The sequence below is a fragment of the Apis cerana genome, linkage group LG13 (genome assembly GCF_029169275.1).
Source record: "Apis cerana isolate GH-2021 linkage group LG13, AcerK_1.0, whole genome shotgun sequence".
In the NCBI taxonomy this organism is placed as follows: domain Eukaryota; kingdom Metazoa; phylum Arthropoda; class Insecta; order Hymenoptera; family Apidae; genus Apis; species Apis cerana.
The window spans coordinates 2,425,511-2,440,108 of record NC_083864.1 but is presented as its reverse complement, the minus strand read 5'-3'; the positions used below and the strand labels follow the sequence as shown (position 1 = coordinate 2,440,108).

The following is a 14,598-nucleotide window of genomic DNA, read 5'->3' as shown; positions in this document are numbered from 1 at the left end:
ATTCAATATGTTGTATTTTTGCTATTTGTATTTGTATTTATATGTAGGATAATTCAATGTAATTAACTTTCATTCTGATAATCGATATAATTTTTTAATTCAGTAAAAAATTCATTCTGAAATAAAGATAAAGAAAAAAAAAATATATTTTCTATAGAGATATATTTTTATCTTTCAATATTTTTCAATATTTCTTAAGAAAAGAAGAAGAATATGGAATCTTATTTTATATTTAGTACAATTTTTTAAAATTAGAAATATATAAAATATTTGAACATACACGAAAACTTTCGAAGATTTTTCAAAATTTAAAAGATTTTCAATTCTCGAATGTCGTAACATTTTATTTTATTTTTATAATTCGAAATTCTTAAAATTCAAATAATTTCTAAATTTAATAAATGAAATAAATTTGTAGAAAATTGAAATTTTCGATTTGATGAATTTCTTAATTCTAAAAAAATTAATTTCTGATTATAACGATTTTTTTTTACAAGAAGATATTATTTCTTTTTAACTATATAGTTTTCATTAATAATCGATCTCGAATAATTTTCAGTATAATTATTCTCGAATGTTATGGGAGATGGAAAATGTGCAACCAACCGGACATTTGTCAGGGTTTGTGGATAAAGCTTTAAAATTACTAGACTTAAAACAAGTTATGATGGAGGTAGAAACATCGGTGATGTCAAAAGTGTCGTGCACAGCGTGCAAAGTTGGCGCAGGCCTTCTTCAACATTACATAAAGGTCGGAAAGGACGATAAACAAATTATGAACAGTATTTACCAATTTTGTGTATCTCTAAATATTCAAAGTCCTCGAGTTTGTGAAGGCGTTACGTTACTTTTTGGGGTGAGTTTTTTTATTTTATAAATTTTTCTTTTATTATATTTTCTTTCTATTATATTTTAATTTTATTATGTTAATAAAAGTGTTGTTTAATTCTTTGAAATTATTCTGAACAATATTTTGAAATATACTTGGATAATATAATATAATATATAACGATTTACTATGATCATCATTTTAAATTTGATACATTTTACTCACTATATATAATTTAAATAATTTATATCATAGTATTTTACAGAAAATATTTTTACTAAATAAATTTTATATATTGTTGTGCTTGCCAAAAATTAATTATTTAGAATAAAGAGTATAAATTCAATAGCCTTGAATATTGTCAAGATTAATTATTCTTAACATTTTCTTCTCATAAATATGTGTAATTGCTACTTTTGGTTTTAATTTTAGAGATATAAAAATATTTTAAATATTATATATATTTATAATTTAATTTATTACTTCTAAAATTTATAATAGATTTGAATTATGTTTAGGATATATTGAAATAGATTAAATTAAATTAGTAGATAATGTTTAAATATCAAATTTGAAATAAAGTTTATTTTAATTATTTAAAATAAATAGAATTTATAATTTATTTTTGTCATAATGTTTAATTTAAATACTTTACATCCAAGGGAAGAATATATTTAATTTTAATTATCTTTCGAATCAAATCAAATAAATCAAAATTATTCAATTTCTAGTTGAAAGATTGGATTAAAGAAGATATGATCATATATCATATCAAAATATAATTTAAATCTATTTTGGATATAATAAAGAATTGTCAATTTCATTAAAAAAATTTATTTATAAATACTAATAATATGAATACTAGTCTTTCTTATGATTTTTAAATAATTCCATATACATTTGAATAATTATAATATATCAAAAAAATGTAACTGCTATATATATATATATATATATAAATTCATGAAACAAAACAATACTTTAGCATTTTAAAACGAAATAATTAAGTTTCAATTTATGGTATTTTTTATTTTGAAAAATAAAATACAATGCAAACAAAAGCAAAAAAAAAAATATAAAAATATAATTTGAAAAATTATACTCAAGATCAATTTTTATGACAACTTTTTTGTCAATCTGCAGAGTTATAGAATTCATTAATAATCACTACGACAAAATATTTTCTTACATTCTGTATTTATAAAAATTCGAAACATTCAAATAAATATTATTTACAATTCGGTTTCTTTTAGTAACCAAAGAATTATACCTGTTTGTAGCTTGTAATTCTTTATGATTAAAAAACCATATCGAATCGACCCATTACTATACACAATTCACGTGATCCATTACTGATAAATATAAGTAGTTTTATATATAATAATTAATGTATCAGTAATAGTTCTTCAAGATAATAAATCTGATGACATTATAATCAAAACCATCAAAATTAATGACAAGCAAAAAAGTAAAGTATCCAATAATCAAATACATATCAAATATATCATTATTTTCTATTCAAAATCAAATTTTATCAAATCAATACTAGAAATTGAATAACTATTTTGTTTAGGGAGAAGTAATTTACGTACTCAAACAAGTTGATATGGGACCAGCGCAAATCTGTAGCTTTGTTATTGGTGACGCATGCGACGACACGTACAATCCTCTACACGAATGGGAAGTGGCATTCCCGCCGGTGAATAAACCACCAGTGAAACCACCAGTGCCCCCCCAAGAAGGTGCGCCGACCTTCAAAGTCCTTCATATCTCCGATACTCACTACGATCCTTACTATCAAGAAGGCGCGAATGCGGATTGTAACGAACCGTTATGCTGCAGATTGACAAATGGATCGCCCCTGACACCAGCCGCAGCTGCTGGCCGATGGGGTGATTATAGAAAATGCGATACGCCGAAGAGAACCGTTGAACATATGCTCAAACACATCGTCGACACCCATTCTGTAAGCAATCATTATCAAATAATTATTTAAATGGATTGTCCAAAATGTCTGTGTCCTCATTTTTCTTTTTAATAGAAATTCAACCTTTTCTCCTGTCGCTGCACACTAAAGTCGACGATCGAAGTTGCAGAATTGTTAGATGCGGACTCTATGCTATCCCACTACCACTAAACGTAATTCAATTTCTACGTAACGTTATTATCTTCTGCTATAGACACGTCACGTGTAACGCTTGGCTTGATTGTCACGTGACGTGTATACATTCGTCAGAAGTTGGCTAGATAAAATGTGCGGCGCTCTCATTCTATTCCATCTTTCTTATTATCACGCATATTGTTATTATTGGCTAATAAAAATGATAAGCGAAGAACTAGAATGATTTTACAACATTGATCTCCTAATTAAAGTATCAATTACAAATAAATAGAATTTCTTTAATTGGGAAGACTTATCGTTTAACTGTCCTAACGAACGATATTGCATTGATGATAGAAGAAATGTGAGAGCGAGAGATAGAATAAATATTCTACCATTTTCTGATGAACTATATTATATGTATATCTAATTTAATAGTAGTAAGATAATATGATGTCACATATTTCTATGGAAATTTGTCGAAGGGGAATTGACCCATTTTAATGATAGAGAATAGCATAGTGTCCGTAGTATTAGTAATCATGTGCATTCATTGAAAAGATTAAATATAAATTTTAAAATGTAAATTTTAAATTAAAATTCTTCTAGATATATTTTATAGAACTTTCAATTAAAATATCCAGTATAATATTTGTGAGAAAGATAATGAAAAATGCATAATTTAAAAATTATCAAAATTTTAAATTGACTATATTGAGTCAAATTATTATATAAAATAAATATTTCTATTTAAATTATTTTTAAGATTATTTTTTTTATATTATTACATTATTAAAGTTTATTAAAATTATTAGGTAAATATATAAAGTATGAAAAAATTTCAATTTAAATAATATATCAACAAAAAAAATTAAAATATGGATCAAATTAATTTTTCTATATAAAAAATTTTAACAAGTTTGAATTTTATTTTTTTTAAATGTCATTTTTAAAATTTAATAATAACGATTTAAATTATTTATTTTTATCTATTTTTATTATCTATTATTCTAATTTAATCAGAATAAAGGATGTGAAAAAAAATGAATTTACTTCTCAAACAAGATAAAGAGACAAATATTTTAATTTTGTTATTAAATATTTCAATTCAATACAGGATATAGATTATATTCTATGGACCGGTGATATACCACCTCATGATGTGTGGAATCAAACGCGAGAAGAAAATTTGAAAGTTTTGCACGATACAGTGATACAGCTTATTGAAATGTTTCCTGGAATACCGATATTCCCAGCACTAGGAAATCACGAAAGTTCTCCTGTTAACAGGTACATTCCTTTATTTTGAATATTTTTTTAATAATTTAAGACCATCTTTTTTATTCATCATAAATTGTTCTAATTTCTGAAGAAGGAAAACATTCTTAAGATTTTATTTTTGACACCATTTTATTGTAATAACTAGTATTTATTTATAACAATGTTTTTTTTTTAATTTTTAGTCGTGACCTACCTTTTACAATAGCCAAATAATCTGTGATTTTCATTTCTTCTGATTTTTGAAAAATCAAATTTAAAGAGATTTTTTTACTTTCTTTAGCATAAATTGCTTAAGATTTTTCTTTAAAATATTATTTTTTTCTATTTATTTATTTATTTATTTTTTTTTTTACTCTGCTTTATTTATACAATATTAGAAAACGAGAAATTAATAAAAATACAAAATAACTATATGATATAAGATTAAAAATTTTCAAAATATGTTTTATTGTAATTATTGGACGAAAGTTATTTAGAATTATTCTAATTCATAAATAACGAATAAACTAATTAGTTTCGATATTATTTCGATTAAAATAATTTAAAATTAACTGAATATACAAATAAATAATTCAGAATTGCTATAAGATAAAACTGCAAAAAATGAATAAGTCTTGCAAGATTTGAAAAGTCTTGAACTTGAAAAAAATATTTTGATAATATTTGATAATATTCTTTAAATAATGAATACGCTGTATAATTGAATTAAAAAAGAAAAAAAAATAATTTATAAATGTTTCAGTTTTCCACCATCATTTGTTCCTAAAGAAAATAGTATATCTTGGTTGTATGATGCGCTTGATAAACATTGGAGACGATGGTTACCAGCAGGTGTTTCACACACTGTTCGACGTGGTGCTTTTTATTCGGTTTTAGTACGACCAGGATTTAGAATCCTTTCTGTAAACATGAATTACTGTAATAACAAGAATTGGTGGTTGCTAATAAATAGCACGGATCCAGTGAGTGAACTTCAGTGGTTGGTCTATGAGTTACAAGGAGCTGAAATGAATGGCGAGAAAGTTCATATTATCGGCCATATACCACCTGGACATTCGGATTGTTTGAAAGTTTGGTCTCGAAATTATTATCAGATCATTAACAGGTTAATATAGGAAATATTTAAAAGATCAATTGTACTATAATATTTAAGAAATCAATCGATATAATTCACATTCTTTGAAAACAACATATGTAATTCAAGAATGTCATTAAATTATTAGATTGTTAATATTCATACATTTAAAAAACAAATATTTAAAGTATAATATTCAAATAATAAAGTAAATCTGTATTTAAGTTTCATTTCAATTAATATAATAAATTTTTTTAAGAATTTTGTTTAAAAATTATAAGCAATGATTATTTTAATAACAGATACGAATCTACAATCACGGCACAATTTTTCGGACATACCCATTACGATGAGTTCGAACTATTTTACGATACCGCTGATTTTGGCAGAGCTCTGAGCATAGCATATGTCGGGCCATCGGTTACTCCTTATTATGAACTTAATCCAGGATACAGAATATATTACGTAGATGGGGATCATCCTAAAACAACGAGGGTAAATTAAAATTTCTATTTCCATAATTTCCAAAAAATTTTTAAGATATGAAAGTTAATATTTAATATATTTCAAAATATATTTCATAAATTTTGACAAATTTCATTAATTAGATATGTTATGAAATATAATTATTAATTAAAAATGCTACAATTAAATATTTAGGACAGAGCTTTTTATAGAGCAAGACTTCTTAAAAACTTCTAAAAATGATCATTTTTTGCAATTTACTCATTTATAAATTGTGTATTTAAAAAAGAGAGAAATAAAAAAATATTTTATTATTTTGGAGTTTTGTATTGTATACATTTAATTGATATATAAATTCATTCATCAGATACATAATGAAATGAATATGAGAAATTTTTTGTTTTTGCTAATATTTCAAAAATATTGATTTGAAATCATATTTAATGCGATCAATTTAATATTTTATATGTAGATAATAGTCAATTTGAATTTCTTTTAAAAATTGAATTAAATTTTCGTGATATTTTTTTATCGCTTTACTTTATTAATATGATAATCTTTGTGATTTAATTTTTTTACAGATGGTCGTAGATCATGAAACTTGGGTAATGAATTTAAAAGAAGCAAATCTTTACGATTATCCTATTTGGCACAAAATGTATAGTGCTCGACAAGCATATCAAATGTCATCACTTTTGCCTAAGGATTGGGATTCTTTAATAGATAAAATGAGCAATGAGCCATCACTTTTCGATTTATATTATAAGTAAGTTTCATTAAATTATTTCAAAAATTAAAAAAATATTCTAACATATAGTTTGATTATATGACATGTACGAAAAATTTTTTGTATTATAGTTTATATGATTTTTAAAATTAATTTTTTCAAACTTTTATCTACGTATATTATCGACTAAAAATTCTAATATAATTTAATATTACTATTCTCTTAATAATTTAAAACTAATATTAATAAAATTACAAATATTAATATAACAATTTCTTTTATTTCTTATAAATTTGTAAAGGAATTTTTGTAATGCAAAATTTTAAATTGATTTTTTTCAAAAATTTTCTGTGAAATTCATAATAATTCTGCATTTTTAACTAATAATGAATAGAAATAATAAATATATAATTATATTTATAATATTATTATATGTAAGTATATTATATTACAAATATTTATTACGTTTTATCTAATATATTATGTTTTATCTAATATAGTAAAATATTTTTTAAAAAACAGATTGAAAAAAATGTTTTTACAAAAGTTTGATATAAGAGAATATATTATACAATATTAAAACTTTTATTTTTTTAAAACTATAATTCTTATTGTACTAATTAATACAATTCATTATTTTCTATAAAAAAAAATATCATATTAAGTTATTTATATTAAAAAATTTTTAATTTAAAAAATATTATAAAGTTTATAAAGTTAAAATTCATAAAGTTGAAATTTGAATTAATAAAATTTAATTCAAAATATTTTTAAAAAATGATTATATATTGTTATGTTTTAGACATTATTATAAGAATTCTCCTGTAAGGCCAGCATGTAGTGATGAGTGTCGAAAGAGATTACTTTGTGATTTACGAAGTGGAAGAAGTCATGATCGAAAAGCGCTATGCCAGAGTCTTGAATCTAGAATAGATAATGAAACGAGAATAGGCTGGCGAGCTTGGATTTACAATGGACTTGCATTTTCGTACGTACACAATTGGTGGCTTCAAAATTATTCTGGTGATGTTGAAACCAACAGAGTTGATATATAATTCTACAGATATTTTTGCCTCTCAATTTCTATTCTCAGCTATTATTATTAATTCTTTTGTATATAATAATTGGTACATGTTTTGTAAGCACTTTTATGCATAATGAAAATATTTTGTTTATTTGCATAAATTATAATATATTTTATTATTTTAATTTTTTAATAATAAGAAATATTTTTAATTTAGTAATTAATAAGATGTTCTCAGTGGAAGTTAGTTGTGATACAAATATAATTCAATTTTTTTTTAATTTTATTTGTTTTAATAATTTAAATATTAAAAAGAAAAACATTTATATTTTGAAAAATTATTTTAATTAATTTTGATAAATTTGAAAAAAAATTTCTTATTCATATAAAATTAGTTAAAAATAATATCATATATTAACAACGTAAAAAATTGTAAGCACTTAAAATAATATTTCCAAAAATTATACAAATCTGTGATAGAAATTTTTAAAAATAAATGTGTTACTTAATACTTTAATTGTTGATTAATAATATAATATGTAAATTAAAAATGTTACAAATATAATAGTACAAATATAAACAAGTAGTAATAACTATTAATTATTAAGTAATAGATAACAAGACCAAACAAATTTATATTATAATTATACAAAATTTAATATGTACAATTTATTTTACTAATCTGCACGTTACAACTAAATATACATCTTTACTTTGTATATTTTAAGATGATGATGATGATGATTACATGAAACACTTGCATTACTAATTATGAATGAACTTTCACAAATAGTTAGCACATACTAATATTAGAAAATAGTATTACTATTTCAAATCAATAGTTACCTTTTAATTATTTCTAATTTAACTATCAATTTGTACTTAACTTTCTTTTATTTAATCCTTTGAATGTTTGTTAATATAAATATAAATATATGATAAAAAATTTTTTGCAATCTAATGCTTATAATTGTTTTTATAATTATAAATAATATATTTATTATTATGAAATAATTATAAAAAATATAAAATATTTTAATTTTCTCTTTTCTTATTTTTTTATTATCTTGCTTTCATCCACACATTTAACAACAATATATTTTTATTATTTATTAATAACAATATATAGTACTTCTTTATTTAAATAATTTTTTTAAACAATTAAATTTGTATAAAATATATCTATTAAACATAAAATTATATAAATTAAAAAGAGATCTTTTATTAGATATTTAGTTTTATTTATTCATAACTAAGTATCATTTTTAATCACATTTTGTTATAATGTAAATTATTTCTTTAAAGATTTCAAGATATATATAATGTGTAAATTAAATACTCAAAGGGTTAATTAAATTAATTTCTATTTTACTATAAATATTATTATGGATTCTGTTTTATTATAATATGGATTGCTGAAAATTAGATGCATGAATTTGATATGCATAAAAAATTAAATCAATATATAAACATATAAATTAAATATGTTATTCATTATGTTTCAGCATTTCCCTTGCAAGAAATTTGTCATAAAATTTCAAAAGAAATTCAGCGTGCAGTATTAGTTTATACTTTATTCAATTTAGAATTATTTTAATTTGAATATATTTAGTTTGAAATGATATAGATATAAACAAATGCCATAAATGTTATATTAATTTACCAAGATAAAAAATATTGTTAAGAAATCCTTTTATCAGTAGCACATAAATATTGTAAATATGTTATTTTGTAATAAAATATAAAAAACTTTTATATTACATATTTATATTACAAATTTATAATGCTTGTGTACGTTAATGCTTTCATGATTTCAGCAAAAATTATTATCAATTTAAAAGATGTTTTAAAATTTGAAATATTTTTATATAATGATTGCTATAATGTAAAAATAAGATATTCTTTTTGAATATTTATTGAAAAGTTCATCATTTGCGTTGCAACATATTTAGTATTTAGTTCATTTTAAAAATTATAAACTATCTAAATAAATTAAATTTATATGATTTCTTTTTTTATTTATGAAATTTCATCTATTCATATATTATATTTATTTAAATAATATAAAAAATTAAAATTTAAATTAAATTTTTATTAATGCATTTAAATAAAATTTATTGTAACATTAAATAAATAAATAAAATATATATTTTTAAATATTTAAAATATTATATATTTATATATGTTTATTGGTATATAGCACTTTGTAATTAAATAAAAAACAATATATTATATGGTGATGGAACATCTAACATGGTGGTTGAAATTTTCAACATTAAACTACATTGCTTATATAGTAAGTAGTACACATGTATATAGATTTTAATTGTTTGCTTAAATTATGCTGAATGCTTCATAAATTAGTATCTATTAATTATGAAAGCTTTCACTAATATAAATTACAAATAATTTTGAAACTAATTTCTCTTTTAATATTTTAATACATTATTAAATTAATGTATTATTTGCACATGTAATTAATGTTCATTAAAGTTTATTTATTTTTAAAAATACAGCATCTAAATTATATTAGTAAAAAAAAAGGGAACCATAAATTTTTCGGTTAGAGTTTTATTTATTTATTAAATTATTTTTTTATAAATTGTATATAATTTGAATTGATAACATTTTTTATACAAAATACATAATAGTTTTTTATTAACAATTTATATATATACATTTACTATATATCTAAATATTTAAATATAGTGAGTCTTTTAAGAACTAAAGAATGTTATAAAAAAAAAATGTTAAAAAAATGTCCTTAAAAAATTGTTTGATATAAAGAAATATAATATGCAATATTAATTAATATATATTATATATTATATATTATAATATTATATTATGCAATATTATATCGAAAATGCTAAATTAAAAAGATATTAACTTAAAGTTTATAAAATTTGCTGACAAGAAATATGCGAAGATATCTAGTATAAATAAATACTTATAATAGTATATAAATACTTATAATAGTATAAATACTTATAATAGTATAAATAAATACTTATTAATATTTTCATACTCTTCGTATCTTTCATTCAATAAAATTTAAAATTATAATATAAACTAATGATCAAAATTATTTCATAATATATATTTAAATATAAATAATTTTTTAATATAATTTAATATTTTTTGTAAATAACAATTTGTTGCATTGATTAGTATATTAAAAATTATATGATTCTATTTAAAAAAAATAAAAATTAGCTTTATATAATATAATAGTATATCTATTATAGATAAAAAATTTTGTAAAAAATTTTTTTTTTACATTTTTATAATAAAATTTTAAATTAATAAATATTTCAGTATATTTAAAAAAAAGAGATAGTTTAGATATATAAAATTAATTATAAAGATCATTATTAAAAATTTTCTTTTCTATCTTTGTCACAAAATTTTTATTAGAGATTCATATAAGAAATAATATTAATATATATATCAAGATAAGATATATTTTCTTAAAATTCTTAAATTTTTCTGACTTTATTTATATAATATTTAAAAATCTTTTTTAATATTTATATCTTTAAAATTACATTATGTATATAATTAATATTAAAGGATTGATTTTAGAGACTGTAAAGTACTATAAATACATTAACATTTTGTCTATATATAATATTGTCTATATTGTCTATACGTCTATATGTCTATATATAATAATAATATTAATATAACAATAATAATAATATTAAAAGAGAAATTAGTTTGTAAATTAATTATTAATATATAAGTCAATATTAAAAAATATACACTTTAATTAACCAACATTAGAAATAAATTCTATTTATTTATATTGAAAATGTTAATTTAAATTGATACAAAGTTACTATTTATTTTTATTAAATAGAGTTAATTATTAATAATTATTTGTAACATATTTTTAAAGAATTGTTAAAGTGTATATCTATACATCTATATACAGTATATAATATATATATATATGTATTCATAAAGAAAGAATCAATTATATTTTATAATTTCTTTGCAGAATGTCTGTTTTCATGGCAATCCCACGATTTGCATACAATTTACCAAAGTATGTACTAGGCCTGGGATAGTGGAAGAGTAAAATGAAAAACTAATGTGATTTTTTGTTATTAAATTATTAAATATTTGCAATGATGCCAATGTTGTTTTAAAAACTACGTTACGTATTTACATACAAAAGAATGTAAAATACACGAAAGTATAATGGAATTATACTTTCATTTGCAGATATAACACTGAGATTCCTGTTATATTGTATACATATAGGTAAACAAATTTATTTAACTAGTAATAGATGTACAGAATAAAGTTTTTTTATAGTATGATTTTATCCATGTAACATGATAAATAATGACATGTTGCTACTGTTATGTATTAAAATTATTTGATAAAAAATTTTTTTAAAAAAATTATTTTATTTTTTTATAAATATATCATTTTTTATGAAAATGAGTATATGTTAAAAAAATGTATATCATATTAAATTCGATAGTTATTTCAAATCAATTTTATTTGAAAAAAATATCTGTGATTTGAATATAAAAAAAACTTATAGAAGTAAAAAATATATAATAAAATATTTAAAATTAAAAATATCTATAAATTATATTTTATAGTTTATTTTTAACTTAAAAATGATTAAAAAAAAATGTTTTATAATATGATTATATTAGATATTATAATAATATCAAATGAAATATTTAAATAAATATATTAAATAATAAACAAAACAAAATTAATATTAAATAGTAAATTTAGATATTTATTAATTATCTAGATTTATTAATTGTTTCAAACATATACAATGTTTGGTATATAATTTCTTTATTATATGTATATCTTTGACTTTAATATTATTAAATATTATGATTATAATCTAAATTTATCAATTTTTTTATGAATAAAAAATTATTATATTTAATCAATATTTATCTTATTATATATGATTTGATAAAAATTGAAAATTTTATAATGTTATATAATTTTATATTATTATATTCGTTTGTTATCAAAAATATTTATCATTTTTTTAATATAAATAAATTTTCAAATAATGAAACTTATTATGAAATGTATAAAAATTTATAAATTTACTTATTTACTTATAAACATTGTTTTAAATATTTATTAAATTTTTTTTATTCTCAATATTAAATGATATAAAATTATAAACATATGTATATATAAACTTACCATTTTATTGGTTTATTGGTTTATTGATTATTAATATTAAAATTAAATACATATATTTAGTATATTTTTAAAAACGAAAATTTATTTATGAAAATTATACTTTTTATTTTCGATCAATATCTTTGAGTTTTTTATTTAATGCATTTTTAAGATATATTTGGTTTTATTATAAATGAAATAATATTCAGAATAGATATTTACAGAGAATAAGGAAATATTATATGAGAAGATTTTAATTATGTAGATACATAAATTATGATAATATTACAAAGATTTATTATTATGACAATTTATTAATTTTTTTTCTTTGTGTATACTTTCTCTTTAAAAATATTCTAACCAGTATCTACTTTAGGCTTTAAATGATTATAGAGAAAGTAACATATTAAGTGAAATTGAGGTCTTATTCATTGCAAATTTTACATGTATTTGTTCAAATGTATAAAGAGATAATATATAGTAAATATAAAAAAATGTTATATCGTATTTTTAATAAAAAGAATAAATTCCATTGAATTTTAATTTGATATTATTGTAATGATTCAAAAATTTCAAAGAAATAAAAAAAAAGTAACAAATTAAGAAAACAATAATATTTAAATAAGATATAAAATGTATTATTTTATTACAATTGAAAATATAAATATTTTAAATAGCTGCATAATTTTAAAAAATAAAAATATATCCAAATAATATGTATTTTTAATATACATGAAAAAAAACCCTTTTGTAAATATAATCTTTACAAGCTTTGTTATGATGTTTTAAATCATTATTTCGTACAAATACAATGTTCTGATTCATATTCATTTCTTTGGTAATCTGGATTAATTATTTCATTTTATATCAATTTAAAAATATCCATTTAAATTTTAATTATCAAATTATTAATTATCAATATTAATAATTATTTGTTTTAAGTGGTTACTTTCATAATGATTTTTTTTTTCAAAAGATTTTCTATTTTATGCAAAAATATTTTAAATGATAATATATATATGACGATTTTATCATTTTACATCGAAAAATTACACCAAAAAAAAAATTTTTGAAAAATTTCTCTGTTATACTATTATTATTTTAAAAATTTTTACTTTAATAATAATTTATATATTGATGATCAAAACTATTAATGATAATATTAAATAATAATTAATAAAAATAAAAATACAAATAATATTTTTATAAATTAGTAGGTAATTAAATTAGATTAGAGTAAATTAAATTAAAATAAATTAAATTAGAGTTATTCAATATGAACTAGTCAATACAAAAACTGATTAGAAAAACAGCTTGATATTTTTTGATTTACAGATTTTTGATAATAAGAATAATAGAAAGATTTTTGATAATAAGAATAAGATTTTTTAATAAGAAAGAAAAAAATTATGTTATGTTTTTAATAATAAGTAAAGCAAAAACATGAAATAAAGAAAGAATAATAGTATTTTTTTATAAATAAAAATAAAACAAAAATTAATGAAAGACGAATATATAAAAAAAAATATATTCAAAAATATATTCATATAAGTTCATAAATTCTTCTGATACATGTACTAAAACATCACTAATTGAATATAATATATTATTTCACTTTTTTAATTTTATTTCAAATAAATTGAGCGAAAATATATAAAAGATACATACAATTTTAAATTCAATTTATGAAATTAATAATATTCTAAATATATTGTTTAAATTATGATTGCCTGATAAAAGGATTAAAGAAATATTATAATTATACGTGCAAAATCATGTAAAATTTACAAGAAAAATTAATACTGTCTAACTTAACAAAAAGCATTTTTATTATTTAATTAGCGAGTATAAATAAATATTGTTGTAAATGTAATAGATATCATATAGATACTTGTATATTACATAGTAGTTTTTTTAAGAG

General features: G+C 19.2%; 1 protein-coding gene and 1 long non-coding RNA gene across 7 annotated transcripts in view; one reads left to right on the top strand and one right to left on the bottom strand.

The window, feature by feature from the left end:
• LOC107996942 (sphingomyelin phosphodiesterase) overlaps nt 1-11,639 on the top strand; it is a 40,804-nt gene extending 29,165 nt beyond the window's left edge. For 3 of the 6 annotated variants that reach the window (XM_062083482.1, XM_062083484.1, XM_062083483.1), the window contains exons 4-11: nt 560-856; nt 2,403-2,795; nt 4,048-4,220; nt 4,954-5,316; nt 5,589-5,781; nt 6,333-6,517; nt 7,281-7,466; nt 11,506-11,639. In XM_062083482.1, the coding sequence (XP_061939466.1) occupies nt 560-856; nt 2,403-2,795; nt 4,048-4,220; nt 4,954-5,316; nt 5,589-5,781; nt 6,333-6,517; nt 7,281-7,466; nt 11,506-11,575 (1,860 nt within the window). In that variant the 3' untranslated portion in view covers nt 11,576-11,639. Of the gene's footprint in view, nt 1-559; nt 857-2,402; nt 2,796-4,047; nt 4,221-4,953; nt 5,317-5,588; nt 5,782-6,332; nt 6,518-7,280; nt 7,467-9,007; nt 9,265-11,505 lie in introns of those variants that run through there. The other 3 variants (XM_062083485.1, XM_062083486.1, XM_062083487.1) reach the window with 1 other exon arrangement.
• On the bottom strand, nt 2,008-3,054 carry LOC133667141 (uncharacterized). Its single transcript, XR_009832304.1, has 2 exons — nt 2,880-3,054; nt 2,008-2,793 (listed from the first exon to the last, which is right to left on the bottom strand). It is a non-coding gene; the product is annotated as an uncharacterized LOC133667141 (long non-coding RNA).
• Nucleotides 11,640-14,598: the final 2,959 nt, after the last annotated feature.